The 15321-nt window shown below is 40.1% G+C and overlaps 1 protein-coding gene across 3 annotated transcripts in view; it reads left to right on the forward strand.

Moving 5' to 3' along the window:
* The window catches only part of LOC138831477 (thyroid receptor-interacting protein 11), an 81634-nt gene extending 68529 nt beyond the window's left edge, over positions 1–13105 (forward strand). The window contains exons 17-22 of one of the 3 annotated variants that reach the window (XM_070028523.1): positions 1951–2032; positions 3984–4098; positions 4657–4773; positions 7625–7769; positions 8990–9210; positions 9536–13105. In XM_070028523.1, coding sequence (XP_069884624.1) covers positions 1951–2032; positions 3984–4098; positions 4657–4773; positions 7625–7769; positions 8990–9210 — 680 coding nt within the window. In that variant the 3' untranslated portion in view covers positions 9536–13105. Of the gene's footprint in view, positions 1–1950; positions 2033–3983; positions 4099–4656; positions 4774–7624; positions 7770–8989 lie in introns of all 3 variants that reach the window. The other 2 variants (XM_070028524.1, XM_070028525.1) reach the window with 2 other exon arrangements.
* Positions 13106–15321: the final 2216 nt, after the last annotated feature.

Consider the following 15321-nt stretch of genomic DNA (forward strand, 5'->3'; position numbering starts at 1 on the left):
TCTATTCTCCTATACTCTCTCTCATACTATACTCTTTTTATGGCCAAGTTTAAATTTTTTACTGAAAAGACAGGGAAGGAAAAGTCTGTGGTAGATTTTCCAAACACAGACCTATCCTGTATAATATGGTTATGGCGACCATTTGGTAACATTAGTCTTATTATATGAATGACATTTTGCAATTTAGACAAACTACAAGCTATTGTAAGAAGGTTAAAGTGGGCATTTATATTTGCGTTTGTGCTACAAAACAGAACTGTACAGAATAGAATGAAAAACATAGACACAATCTGTGAGTCTTCCTTCCTGCGGAGGAAGTATGTTAGGAGCTGCACAGTGGAGGATAAATAGACTCAAGAGGCAGTACCAGTAGAGCAAAGCTTTCTGTGCAGAAGGGAAAACATGTACAAAACTCCTGCAGGAGACGTGAGAGCCCAGAAATATACTATATATTCATGGGCAATTAACATTCAAAAAAGGGACCCGAAGTATACTTTTTCCATAATATGGTGCTGGAAGCTGGCTGTCCCCACATGTAAAAGAGTGAAGTTGGCATCTACCTAATACCATGCACAGAAATAAACTCAGTTGGATCATGGGCCTGCATTTCAAGTCAAAACCATAAAATTCTTCAAAGAAGATATGAGCATAAACCTTCATGATACATGGCAGTAGTATTTAGATATGACACCCAAAGTAAAAACAACATAAAGAAAAAAAGAAATTGAACTTCACCAAAATTAAAAAACTTCTGTGTTTCAATGAATACCATCAAGAGAGAAGTGAAAGCCCACAAAATGGAGGAAATATGTACAAGTCCTCTCTTTGATAACTTCTCCAGCTCTTACTAATCAAAAAAAAGAATATGTGTTTTGTGGGGTTTTTTGTTGGTTGTGAGGCTTGAACTCGGGGTCTAGACACTGTCCCTCAGCTCTTTTGTTGAAGGCTAGTACCACTTTGAGCCACAGCTCCACTTCTGGGCCTTTTTTTTTTTTTTTTTTTAGTGGTTAATTGAAGAGTCTCATGGGGACTTTTCTGCCTGGGCTGGCTTCGAAAGGCAGTCCCTAGATCTCAGCCTCTTGAGTAGCTAGGATTATAGGTGTGAGCCACTGGCTCCTAGCTACCACATGGTTTTCTCGTTTCTTTCAGAACAAAAACCTGTACTCTATGTTAAAATTAGTAAATACCTCTTAGCTCAAATAATCTGCTTCTAACATAACAGGTGTAAATTATATTAGACTAAGTTCCTTTGTCCTTGAATCCTCAGTCCTGTGGCTTGCTAGCCAATGAAAAGAGTAAAGTACTGTACTCTAAAGTACTCACATTGTAATTACTAAGATTTTACTAAGATTCTATTTACTTTTTAGATAGGAATTTAAAATGTCATAAACAATTGTAATGTGATTAGCGCCAGTGATCTGAATTGTATTTTGCAATTTCCTTACTCTGGAATGCTTTGCCCTGTCAGACTTGTGTTGAATTGTGGTCTTAGTGGTGTTAAATACTTTTCTTAGTCAGCTCACCAAAACCAGAGTACAGCCAGGAAAATAAAAAAAGGAAAATCTAAAGTTGTCTTTTCCATTTCCTCCCATTAAACAGAAGTTATACTGGAAATGTTTCATGCTAGGAAGCAGGAGTGAAAATCTGGTCTTTTGCTATTAAGTTTCTAAAGAAGATGGAAGCCTTTATTGATTTTAAAGATTTTCCTACTGAAGAATTGATTATTTATGGGGTAACCCATATGGAATAATGCATACTCTGGGTTTTAAGCAGTTTCTATATCAAGAGAGAGTCTTTCTCTGAAACAGAGAATAGATGGGAGTAATTCAATGTTACCAGTTAGTGTAGAGTACAAATGTAAATTTCATCGTAAAGATCTTATAAGTGTTATTGTATATTTGTTCAGATTGATTGGTTAATGACTATCTTTATTCACATATTTTAAAACAGATGAGCTCCGACAAGAAATGTTGGATGATGCACAAAAGAAACTGATGAACTTAGTAAACAGTACTGAAGGAAAAGTGGACAAGTATGCTTTTGCTTTTTAACTTTTAAAATATTTTGTAGGGGGCTGGGAAGGTGGTTCAGTGGTAGAGTGCTAGCCTTGAGCTGAAGAGCTGAGGGTCAGAGCCCAGGCCTAGAGTTCAGGCCCCACGACCAGACCCCCCCCAAAAAATAAAATAAAATATTTTGTAGGGATTGCTTTCATCATAGAACAACTTCCACATGCAGTAGTTTATATGTGATTAAAATTTTTTTCTTGCTGGTCCTAGAACTTAAACTCAGGGTCTGTGCACTATCTCTGAGCTTATTTTGCTCAAGACTAGTATTCTACTACTTGAGCCACAGCTCCATTTCTGGCTTTTTTGTAGTTAATTGTGGATAAGAATCTCATAACTTTTCTGCCAACGCTGGCTTCAAACTGAAATCCTTGAATTTCAGCCTCCTGAGTAGATAGGATTATAGGCGTCAGCTACCAGTGCCTGGCTTGTATGTGATTAATTTTGGGTTTGTTTTGTTTTGGTGCTGGTCATGGAGCTTAAACTCAGAGCCTGGGCACTGTCCCTGAGCTTTTGTGCTCAAGGCTAGTACTCTGCCACGTTGAGCCACAGTGCCATTTTGCCTTTTTGGTAGTTAATCAGAGATGAGTCTCATGGACTTTCCTGCCTGGGCTGCCTTTGAACTGTACTCCTCAGATCTCAGCCTCCTCTAGGTAGCGTGATTCTCTAATTCCCTCCTTATATGTGATTAAATGTTTAGGGAGCCTTTTTTATATCTAATAAAATATGTGGGTAGTTTTAATGAAGGCTCAATAGAACATTTTTTCTATTTTTTTTTTTTTTTGGGTCCGGTCGTGGGGCCTGAACTCTGGGCCTGGGCGCTGTCCCTCAGCTCTTCAGCTCAAGGCTAGCGCTCTACCACTTGAGCCACAGCGCCACTTCCGGCTTTTTTCTTTTTGCTTATGTGGTGCTGAGGAATCGAACCCAGGGCCTCGAGCATGCAAGGCAAGCGCTCTACCACTGAGCCACCTTCCCAGCCCCATTTTTTCTATTTTTAAAAGTATTTTTGCCCCAATTTATTCTTTTTTCTTAAAACAGAGTTAAAACATCTCAACGTGAAGTACTTACAAAATAAAGGACCTGTTTTACTTTACTTTACCTTTAATGTCCTTGAACATAGCTTACTCAAAATTCTGAAACCTAGATGTATGTGTATATGTGTATGTGAGTGTGTACATTACCTCATCAAATATTTTTAAACTTTGGTATTAATAGCAATTTTTTTTCTGGTGTATTAAAGATAAGAGTCTTTCTGACTTGTCTTCTTGGGCTGGCTTTGAACCCAGATCCTCAGATCTCTTTTCTGAATAGCTAGGATTATAGGCATGAGCCACCAGTGCCCAGCTTATTAGTAAATTTTGATCATTGTGATTGGGAAGTCTAAGCCCAAGAAAGCCATCACTATGTGAAGGTAGTCTTTGGTGAGCATCAACCAGTGAAACACTTCCTCAGTTGGCTACTGGGTTGAAGAAAGTGGTGGCTAATAATTGGTGTTTTGAAAAGTATATGTTTTGAATTGTTTGAAACATTGTTAATTAGACTTTTTAAAAAGCTACTTTAGGCCATGCACAGGTGGCTCACGCCTGTAATCTTAGCTACTCAGGAGGCTAAAATCTGAGGATCGCAGTTCAAAGCCAGCCCAGGCAGGAACATCCATGAGACTCTTATCTCCAGTTATCCACCAGAAAACCAGAAGTGGTGCTGTGGCTCAAATGGTAGAGCACTAGCCTTGAGCTCAGGGACAAAGCCCAGGCTGAGTTCAAGGCCCATGACTGACCAAAAAAAAAAAAAAAGCTACTTTATTTTTTTGTTCAGTGCTATAAATATTTAATTGTCTCAAGTTAGCACTGTTCATATGTTTAATATTTGGTACATGCCAGGTTGCATTGGCTTGAGTTGTTTCTGCCTTTGTTTTCATAGAACCCTCATGAGAAACCTCTTCATTGGTCATTTCCACACACCAAAAACTAAGCGCCATGAAGTGTTACGATTGATGGGAAGCATACTAGGTGTTAAAAAAGAAGAGATGGAACAGGTAACCAGCCTGACACTGGAATCCATTCTGAATTGATTGACTGACCGATAGCACTGGGGACCGAACTTAGGACCTTGTATATACTTACACTAAGCAAATATTCTTCAACTGGGCTCCATTCCTAACCTCATTCTGAACAGACTTACAATGTGGAGGTATTAAGGACACTTGTCCTATCTTAAGAGTAGATGTGTTTGATTTGTATGATACTAGTTTAAATATTTTGCAACTTATAACCCAGTTTACATGTCAACAGAGATGTAACAATGTGTGAGATATAACAATGTGTAAAACTTTCATTCATAACTGTAACCCCTCTGTACAGCATCTTTATAACAAAATAAAATTTAAAAAAAGAAATTAAAAAAATAAAACCATTACAAATTTTTTTAAAACCCTTTCATTCAGATTGTGCTTGAGGTGTATTAGTATCCTCTGTTTCTAGGATTTGGACTCATAAGCATGGTTTGCTGTTATCCGAAATCATGTTACAAGTAATTCTTCATTTTTCTTTTCTTGTATTAATAATATTTTTCTGTTTTTAAAATACCCTTGCAGTTGTTTAATGAAGATCAAGGAGGTGTTACTAGGTGGATGACGGGATGGCTTGGAGGAGGATCAAAAAGTGTTCCCAACACACCTTTGAGACCAAATCAGCAATCTGTGCTTAATAGTGTAAGAGCCAATTTTATTTCTGCTGAACATGAAGGGTGAAATGATTGTATACCAAATTCAATTGCAAAGTATCAGATTTCTTTTTAGGTTATTTTGTGCCACCCTTTTATTTTGGAGTTATGGCAATAGATCCAGAGAAGCGATCAGCTTAAAGATAACAAGCCAGCTTTAATCATTTTATCTAATTGTGTGTGTGTTTGTGTGTGTGTATGTGTGTGTGTTTGCGCACGTGTGTGCGCACATGAGCACGTGCACAAGCGTGTGTATGTGCATGTGCCCACCAGTCCAGGGGCTTGAATTAGGGGCTGCGCACTATCCCTGAGGTTTTTCCGCTCAAGGCTAGTGCTCTACCACTTGAGTCTCAACTCTATTTCTGGCTTTTTCGTAGTTTATTAGAGGTAAGAATCTTACGGACTTTCCTGTTATGTTTTTTTTGTTTTTTTGTCAGTCATGGGGGCTAAATTCTGGGCCTGAGTGCTGTCCCTCAGCTCTTGAGCTCAAGGCTAGCACCCTATCACCTGAACCACAGCGCCACTTCCAGTTTTTTCCACTTATGTGGTGCTGAGGAATCGAACCCAGGGCCTCATGCATGTGAGGCAAGCACTCTACCACAGAGCCACCTTCCCAGCCCTTTCCTGTTCTGACAGCTTCAAACCATGATTCTCAGATCTTAGCCACCAGAGTAGCTAGAATTACAGGCATGAGCTACTAGTGCCAGCTTATCTATTTGTGTGATAATTATTTTGCATTGTTAATGATGCTGTCCGTGGTGGTGTTAATGATGTTGGCCGTGGTGGTACATACCTGTAATCCCGGCAGGTAGAAGCAGGAAGTAGAAGCAGGCAGATCATGAGTTTAAGGTCACCTGGGCTACATAGTGAGACTCTTAAATAAATGCTGTGTTTAGTAGTAGTATGAAATTATGCCATTCTTGAAAATAGAGCCTTTATCTTATTTACGTATATATGTTTCAATTCATTGGAGCAATAATACTTACCGAGGATCTGCTGTATACCATTGGGAAGACAACAAATAAACATAAACTCACAGTGCCTGATGTATAGGAATTGCATTGGGTAGCACTGTGAGTTGGAATACAGTTTCCTTCTTTCTTTCTTTTCTATTTATTTGTGGTACTGGAGCTTGAACCAAGACCCATTCTTGCTGGGCAGGAACTCCACTACTTGAGCCACACCTTTAGCCCTTTTTGCTGGGATTATTTTTTAGATAGAGTCTTATGTTTTCCCAGACCAACCTGAACTGTCATCCTCCTATTCACACTTTCAGCCATAGCTGGGATGATAGCCATGAACCACCATTCCCAGCTTTTTCTGTTGTGATGACTCTTCTGAACTTTTTGTCTGGGATGGCCTTGAAATGACATCTTCTTAATTTTAGCCTCCCAAGAAAATAGGACTACAGTCCTTAGGCATTTTGCCCGGCTACATCCAGTTATTCATTTATTTATTTTAATAAAGAGGATCCTAAGAATAGGGTAAGATCTTGTTTTTACATGGATGGCAAAAATTTTAATTTAAAGAAATAGTACACACCATGTTATTTTAGTCCATAATATTACTGGTGATCTTTTGTTATATCAATTGATGGGGGTCTTCTTTAGGAAATTATGTTAAGGGCTGGGAAGGTGGCTCAGTGGTAGAGCGCTTGCCTTGCATGCCTGAGGCCCTGGGTTCGATTCCTCAGCACCACATAAGCAAAAAGAAAAAAGCCGGAAGTGGCGCTGTGGCTCAAGTGGTAGAGCGCTAGCCTTGAGCTGAAGAGCTGAGGGATAGCGTCCAGGCCCAGAGGTCAGGCCCCACGAACAGACCCCCCCAAAAAATATGTTAATATTGCTTTTCTTTTATATGGTTTCTTTCTTTTCTTCTTTTTTGTCAGTTGTGGGGCTTGAGCTTAAGGCCTAGGTGCTGTCCTTGAGCTCTTTTGCTCAAGGCTAGTGCTTTACCACTTTGAGCCACAGCACCATTTCCGGTTTTGGAGTGGTTAATTGGAGATAAGACGGAGACTTTTCTGCCTGGGCTGGCTTTGAACTGCCATCCTCAGATCTCAGCCTCCTGAGTAGCTAGGATTCCAGGTGTGAGCCACTGGCGCCCAGCTTTTATATGGTTTCTATACCTGTGTTGTTAAAATATTATGATTTGAACGTGGTGTCTTAAGTGCTACTGACGGCAAGAAACGAATGTTCTTGGGGCTGTAGCTCAGTGGTACAGTGCTTGCGTGGCTTGTGCAAGGCCTTGAGTTCCATATCCAGCACATTACACACTAAGTAAGACAAAACAAAAAGGCTAGAAAACAATGTGTGGTAATGCGTGGCTGTAATCCCAGTACTTGACAGGTGGAAGCAAGAGGATCGTGAGTTCAAGGCCCGCTTGAGCTTCCAGAAGTGAGACTGCCTCAAAAAAAAAAAAAAAAAAAAGAGACATTCTCTTAATTAACTCCATTTAATAAGAACTTGAAATGAGTGTCATCATCAAAGATTATTCATTAAATTGTTAAAGTTCTGTAATGATTACCATATAAGCAAAGTACTACCACTAGCATTTTCAGTTAACCTTGTTTATGTTTTCTTTTTAAATAGTTAATTTGAAAAAAGGGGGGAAAGTTAAATGACATAAGTTTTTAATAGTTAATTAGAACAGCTGTGCACTTTCTTCATGTGGTGAATGTAGTTTTATTTATCTTTTGAGCATGTCTCATTGTGTAGTCCAGGCTGGCCTAGAACTCATCCTCTTACTTCAGCCTCCTGAGTGATGCCGTTACCTATAGGCATGTACCGCCATGCCTGGCATGGATAACATTTTATTATTTAGTCTAATATACCTTTTTTTCTTAGTCTTTTTCAGAACTTTTCGTTAAATTTCTAGAAACAGAGTCTCATCCATCTATCCCACCACCAAAGCTTTCTGTTCATGACATGAAGCCTCTGGATTCTCCAGGAAGGAGGAAACTAGATGCAAATGTACCTCTAAGTTTTAAAGGTAAAACCAGTTTTTTTGTAACATTGAATTTTCGGTGTTTTTGAAACTATGCAATGATGCTTCCAAAATTCCTGTAAGACATCAAATACTGGCTTCCTATCTTGTACCAATTTTTTATTTTATCTGCTTTAATTAAATACTATGAAACATTTTCCCTTTGTATATTGAAATAGTTATCTCTGCATGAGCCACTTTGAATTATTCTTCCTGAAATGGTGGCAGACTAGTTACAGTAGTTACATCTTCTTGTAACATAGTCTTCTCTGTTCTAAGGGTCTTATTTTATTCAGGATGATGATAGATGAACTAAAATTGCTTCTTTATTGGGATACTTCTTTTTCTGAAGTATCTGTATTTTTAATATAGACCAACAATATAAACTAAAGTTAGATGTTATATTCTTTGGATTCTATCATACATCACATAGTTTCATTTAGGTAAAATATATATTTGTTATTTAGACAACTATGTTTGCTTTTCTGAGCTTAGCTAGAAAGATAAAGTAGTAAAACTTACCTGTCATTTAGATAAAAAGTACAGCTACCAAGTCAGTGAAAAATCATAACTTTAAGAGATGCTCTTTATTTCTGTATTTGGATGTGTCAGAGCTTAGTAGCTAATCCTAGAATTCTGCTTTCCTAGTATAGCTAGTTGTCACTCACAGGAAAGGCTAATTTGGGGTCCCAAGGGTGAGGGGTGACAAGTAAGTATAAGGAACTTGACTCTATATTCTCTATCTTAGGAGGCCTTTCCCCCCCCCCTTTTGTCAGTTGTGGGGCTTGCACTCAGGGCCTGGGTGTTATCGCTGAGCTTTTTTACTCAAGGCTAGCACTCTACTACTTTGAGCCTCGACACCACTTCCAGTTTACTGATTGCTAATTGGAGATAAGAGTCTAACGGACTTTCCTGCCCTAGCTAGGAACCATGACCTTCAGATCTCAGCCTCCTGAGTAGCTAGTGTTATGAGCATGAGCCACTGGTACCTGGTAACAAATTAGTATTCAATGTTTAGTAATTGAGATCTGTTTATGTTTTCTTTTTAAGTAATTGAAGACTAGTCCAAAAAGTATGCCAAATTCCAGCAAAGTGGGATTTGAAAGTTGATAATGGTGATAATGAACCACTGTGTAGAGGCAGGCTTCTTGCCACCATTATTCTCATTCAGAGGCTTCTTTGTGAAGGAGAAAGACAGAATGAATAATCCATGTCTCCTCATTTAGATGGCGCAGCATCCAGGGCTGGAAGAAGAGCAGATGTGAGCCCTTTCCTGGCTCCCCGCTCTGCAGCTGTCCCTCTTATTGACCCCGCCGGGCTTGGACCTGGTGGGCCCGGGCATCCTCTTCTGAAACCCATCTCGGACGTTCTGCCCACCTTTACACCTTTGCCAGTGTCGCCTGACAACAGCGCTGGTGTTGTGCTGAAAGACCTGTTAAAGCAGTAGGTAATTGCCAAGCCCCAGACTACAGAGCACTTTAAGAAAACATGAACACTATGTATATGTATTTTATCACAAAGTGGCCTTTCGGAAGAAGTCATGCATTTGTTTGCAATTGTAATTTCTCTAAATTTAATAAAGATATTCTTAATGCTTTTAGAAATTGCAGATATCAGAGGAGCAAGTGCTTGCTATATGATCTGCTTTTCTTCTTCTCTGATTTGGCCTAATTTAATCTAGAAACCTTTGCATTAAAAAAGTTAATTTACAAAAAAAAAAAAAGAAGACAAAATACTAGTAGCTATCTGTACCAACTTTATTTCCTCATCAGATTCTCAAGCTCTTCTAAAGATCATCAAGGAATTTGCACAAAACCAGAAGCAGTCATGACTTCTCTGCCTAGGGAAGGAACTCTATTGAAGCGTGAATTGATCATCTTCAAAGGACAGAGAAGCCAAGAGCATGGCTGTTCTCATGAGGTCATAGGTGGAATGTGTACTTGGCTCTATGCAATCTTGTCATGTGTATAGATTCACATGACTTCCACACAGTCAAGATACAATACAGTTCTTCCATCTCTTGAGCTGCCTCCTTCTGTCTAGAAACATGCCTCGCTGCCTCCTGCCCTCATTCCCGACATCCCCCTCCCCTTAGCAGCTCTGTAACTTCTTGATATCAAGAACACTGTATAAGTGGAATCATACATTATGTTCCCTCTTGAGGTAGATGTGTTTTATGCAGCACAATTCCTTTGACATCCATCTTAAGTTACCACGTGGATCAGAAGTTTATTCCTTTTTTATTTTGCTCTATTCTGGGGCTTGAACATGGGGCTTCACACCTGCAAGACAGGCACTCTACCACTGAGCCACACCCCAGTCCAAGTTCTTTTCCATTGTCAAGTACATGGTGTAAGTATACTATTACCTTAGAAGAGCTGACGGCTCGCTCTTCTTCAAGGTGTCATGTGGACATTGTCTCCCACGTGTCACCCTGTGCTGCTGCCTCCACATGCAATGAGCAATAGCACTTAGTCTACACATCCAGGTGCAGAGATCCGAGCTATGGGTCCATCACCATGTCACCGTGGTCGGGGGAGGGTGGGAAATCCCCGCTAAGCACCAGCACCAGCTGTTGGAACTTAAGAATAACAGGAGTTTTTGTTTAATTTTTTTATAAGCCCATCATAAAAAAATTGTGACTTGAAGCTTAGTTTTATCAGGATGTCCATTTTCTATCAGTTGTTGAAGTTGTACATTTAAAAGACATTTCTTGCAGATTTTATAAATTTAGATATACCTTTATGATAGAAACATTTTATAGCAAGGAAAGGTGAAAATGAGGAAAGTGTAAATAGGGCTGAATCTAGCCAAGCTAAATCTGGTTGTAAATTTTGCTATGATGGATTGTATATTTCTAATATATTTAGAAGCTTGAAAGTTTTGATTCTCAGTTGATGGTTAAAACTTTTTTTTCTGGAAAATTAAGTAACAGAAAATGCTGCTCCACCATGTCACTGTCTCTTTTGGCTAACTTGTTTACATTGCCATTCTCTAGTACAAAGAAATTCCTATTGTCAGAGAAATTCCTATGGCAGTACATATGCGCCTTAACTTCCTGTACAGGGTTGCATCCTAGTGACCCACTGTGAACCGAGAACATCTACAGCTGAAGTGCATTCACTCCGTGCATTCACCCTGTTGAGCACCCTGGCCTAGCACACTGCTTGCCCTTTGCCCTCCACCACATGGCTGCCTGCAGGCCAAGTCCACTGAGCTGCCCAGCCTCAAGAGGAGACGAACATTCCAAAGCTTGAATCCCACCTCTAATGAATGGCCATCAGTTTTGCACCATGAATAAACTGCAAAATCATAAGTCAGCTTACCGTTGTAAGTTGAGGGAAATCTGTATTAACATAGATTTGTTAACATGTTTCTAAACAAAGATATTTTCATTGATTATCCTGAATTATGTGTTGCTTGCTATTGAAGCTTCCTTTCATGGTGGAGCAACTGCAGTGCTAGCTTCTAAGCTAAACAAAAGATGTGTGGTCCTTCATTTTGAAAAAATGGAACATGTAACAAGTATTTTATTTTGAAGACAAGATGCATGGTGGGTATTTAAGTAGTGTGTTATCATATTTGAAATGCCTTGTTGACATTTTAAGTATCTACTTCCCTGACCAAAACAACCTGTCGCTCCCTCCTGTAGCTTACCTGAGTGTGGAAGCTGCGCAGGACAGATTGTACCTCCAGGCTCCACAGAGCATCTTACTGCTATCCAGTGTGTGTCCAGGCCTGAACCTGTAGCACCTAATGTTTCGTTGTACTACTGAAACTATAGCTCACTGCTATGCAGACTTAAGTGTTTGTTGATCTAAACCATGCATAACTCATTGACTTTTCTGAGACTTAAGTTGTGTCATAGATGAACCATCTGCTCAGGGAGGCTTCTCAGAAACCAGACAGGGAGGAGGTGCATGCTTTGAATGTTAGCAATAGGACACTGCTAACAGCACCTTACTGCAGTATTTTAATGACAATAATTCTGTGTGTGGTTGAACTTTCCACAACATTTCTAGTGGTTTTTCCAGTGTACTTAAATATACTACAGAAGAAAATGTCACTTAGCCATTTACATTGACTTTAATGGAGTACAGTATCATATGGTTTGATGAGTTTTCGTTGTTCAGCATTCTTTTTTGGAGGAGAGCAGTCCTAGGGAATGAATTCAGCCTCATGTTTGCCTGGCAAGCACTTTGCCTCCTGAACCACACCTCTAGACCTTTTGCTTTTACTTATTTTTCAGAGCCTCCTGTCTGTCTAAGACTCCTCCTAAGTTTACAGGTGTTACCGACATGAAGGGCTTGTTCTTTTGAGATAGGGTCTGTGAGATAACTTTTTTTTCCCCTAACAGTTTGAATCATGATTGTCTTAGCTCTACTTCTCATGTAGCTGGGATTAAAGGTGTGAACCACCCCCCCACCCCCCCGCAACCTCCTAAACCTTTCTTTTCTTTTTTTAGGAGTTTGGGGTACCAAGATTAAGCAACAAGTCCATAAGGAGAAAGGGCCTTCTTAAAACTAGTTCAAGTATTAAACCCCATATAAAGTTCTTATTTTCTTTTTTTTTTTTTTTGGGTCCGGTCATGGGGCCTGAACTCTGGGCTTGGGCACTGTCCCTCAGCTCTTCAGCTCAAAGCTAGTGCTCTACCACTTGAGCCACAGCGCCACTTCCGGCTTTTTTCTTTTTGCTTATGTGGTGCTGAGGAATCGAACCCAGGGCCTCAGGCATGCAAGGCAAGCGCTTTAACCACTGAGCCACCTTCCCAGCCCAAGTTCTTATTTTCTTTTACCCTTTCAATGGTTAGTTTTGAGGGACAGAAAGAGCTGAAAATCCTTATGCAATCAGCAAGTCGGGGCAGAGCAAGCCAGGCCACCTGTTCAGGGACAGGCTGCTGTGATGACAATTTAGAATGTTACCAAGCTTCAAGGGGTTTGGATTTGGTTTTTAAACCAATGGTGTTTTTCATGCATCAAAATATTTAAGACATCTTCCCTCGACAAAAATTTATCTTTTAATTTTTGTAAATATCAAATAAGCTGGGTGATATTTATTTTACATGTTCCTCTGGGGAGAAAATAATTTTAATGTTCTGACATTTGTGATTATTTGTCGGTCTTTATTTGTTAACTTATTAAGGTTTTGCTATTTAAAACTGATAAATTGTCTTTTGATTTATATAGGAAAATAACAAATTTTCAACCCAACCTTATGATTAGGTTGTTTTATAGAGAACTAAAGTCAACGCATTTTTTTAATTTCTCAGGAGCACTGCAAGGAGGAAAAAAAAAACCCAATACTCCAAATAAAAATGATATATGTAAGCTGGCAATGTCTTTATCCACAATAAAAAAAAAAAAAACTTTAGCAAACAGCTGTTGCCTTTTTCTTGAGGAGGGAGAAATGGCTTGCACATGTTGTTTATGGCCGAGCCGCTGCACTACGGAAGCCGAGGGCCTCCGAGCTCGCCGGATGTGTGCTGTGAGGATTCTCTTGGCGCCTTGGGAACTTTAAGTATGGACAACTTGTAAGTCTCAAGATTACGCATGAAAAGTGGCCCTGAAAGGTTTTGGTTGGCCTTTTCTCCTTTCTTCTCCATAGGCATTGCATGTGTGGCTGTCCTCCTGGTCTTCCCCCACGATACTCAGGAGACCTTCATTCTTTACCCAGATGTGCGGCTTGGACACTTAAACACTGGGTGCTGGCAGGACTGGAAGGTGGTTTTAAAGTTGACAGCCAGTTTGAGGTCATGATTTTGACCCTGTACAGGGAACCTTTCACAATATTTATCTCTGAATGGAGGAGAAGTGAGCATTACTACCCAGAAGTGGAGGAGAATGTCAAGTAGGGGTGCTCCTGAAGTTCGGGGACATTTCCAAAAGGTGAGAGGTCGGTATGAAGAAGACTGGTCTGGTCTCTGGTTTAGGCTAGAGTAGTGTGGGTGGAGTGGTGGGAGCAAAGCCAGTCGTTGGTGGGTGAGGCAAGTGTGCTCAGGGTTTGCAGACATCTGCTGAAAAGGCAGATCACAGGACGGAAAGGACATTAGGAGAGCCCCGGAGGAGGGAGAGTGTTTCTGATGAGACAAGGAGTGTGTGTAATATTTATAAGACAGGCAGCTGGGGAGAGGCTGGTGGGAGGTAGGAGGAACTCCAGTGGGGCAGGAGCCGTGGAAGGGGCAGCATATGCAAGTGGCAGATGGATTTGGCCACAGGGCCATTGAGGGAGCTTTCCTCTGACACTGGAGGAAAAGGAGAGAGTAGGCTTGAGGTGAGAGGAATCCAGTCAAGGAGAGAGACACGGCCAGATTACTGAAGACATGAGAAGTACTCTTTGAGGTCTATACAAAGAACTGGGGAGCCTAGCTAGAACTAGTGGGCCTAGCAGGCAGATGGGAAGAACACATCTTGAAGGAGCAAGCTGGCAAATTAAATGTCAGATAAAAGCCAAATGGCTCTGGCCTCAACCAATTTTAGTGGGATACAACATGTTATTAACTTGAACCTTGTTCTCCTATTCTGGGGACTTAGGTCAAGTGGACAGTGATGTAGCTGAGGATTTTATAGCATTTACTGTCAACATTTTAGTATATCCTGTAAATTAATAAACCATTATAACTGCAACAATATTTGTCTTGGAGATAAAGAAAAATTTAAAAATGTGAAGGCAAACATTTGAACCATTAGTTGGTTTTCTGCCTTCATTCCTAAAATGGAATCTTCCTTAGAGCTGTTGTGGAATAAAGATATTAATACTTTGCACAGTCATGATGTTTTAACTGTGACAATATTCAGCTGTGACTCTTTTATATAAGTGCTCTTTAGCTCCAGTATTCTTTGACTTTGGTGAATAATTTTTGTTCACCAGTAACTAAATCTTAGTGCTTTGAAAGTATTTGTGAGCTATATATTTTGTTAAAAGTTGTTTCCTACACATGTCAATACACTCTTTAAAAAATCAAAGACACAAGCTAGGTACTTGTACAGGCTCGCACTTGTAATCCTGGTTACTCAGGAGGCTGAGATTTGAAGAATTCTAGTTTGAGGCCAGCCCAGGGAGAAAAGTGCTAGACTGATTCTCCAGTAAACAGGCTGGAGATGTGGTTTGAGTGGAAGAGAGTTAGTGTTATCCTAGCAAGCAAGCCAGGCAAGTGGGAGGCCCTGAGTTCAAACCCCAGTATCACCGAGTGAGAGTAAGAGAGAGAGAGAGAGGGAGAGATTTAAAAATCTAAGACACATTATTCTTTGCATATGAGGCTTATGGACATGGAAGGTGTTTTAATGTGTTTTCCTCTCACAAAACTGAGCCCGGATGCCCATGGGTCCTGAGGTGCCTGCACTTACCAAGGATCCTCCCAGATGCCGAAAGAAGACACAGAAAGGCTTCGAGACAAAGCGGTATGCTTGCTTTGAGGGTCCTCTACAGAACCCCCACGGTTGTGAATTAGCACCTTAATCTCTTTGTCCAAAGGACTTCCAGACTCTTGAATAAAAGGATGGTGGTGATAAAGTTGCAAATTCTAGATTCATGAGGTCATTCTGTTTTTGTTTTTAAAAGC

This window comes from Dipodomys merriami, unplaced genomic scaffold (genome assembly GCF_024711535.1).
Source record: "Dipodomys merriami isolate MVZ:Mamm:240054 unplaced genomic scaffold, mDipMer1.0.p SCAF_198, whole genome shotgun sequence".
Classification (NCBI taxonomy): Eukaryota; Metazoa; Chordata; class Mammalia; order Rodentia; family Heteromyidae; genus Dipodomys; species Dipodomys merriami.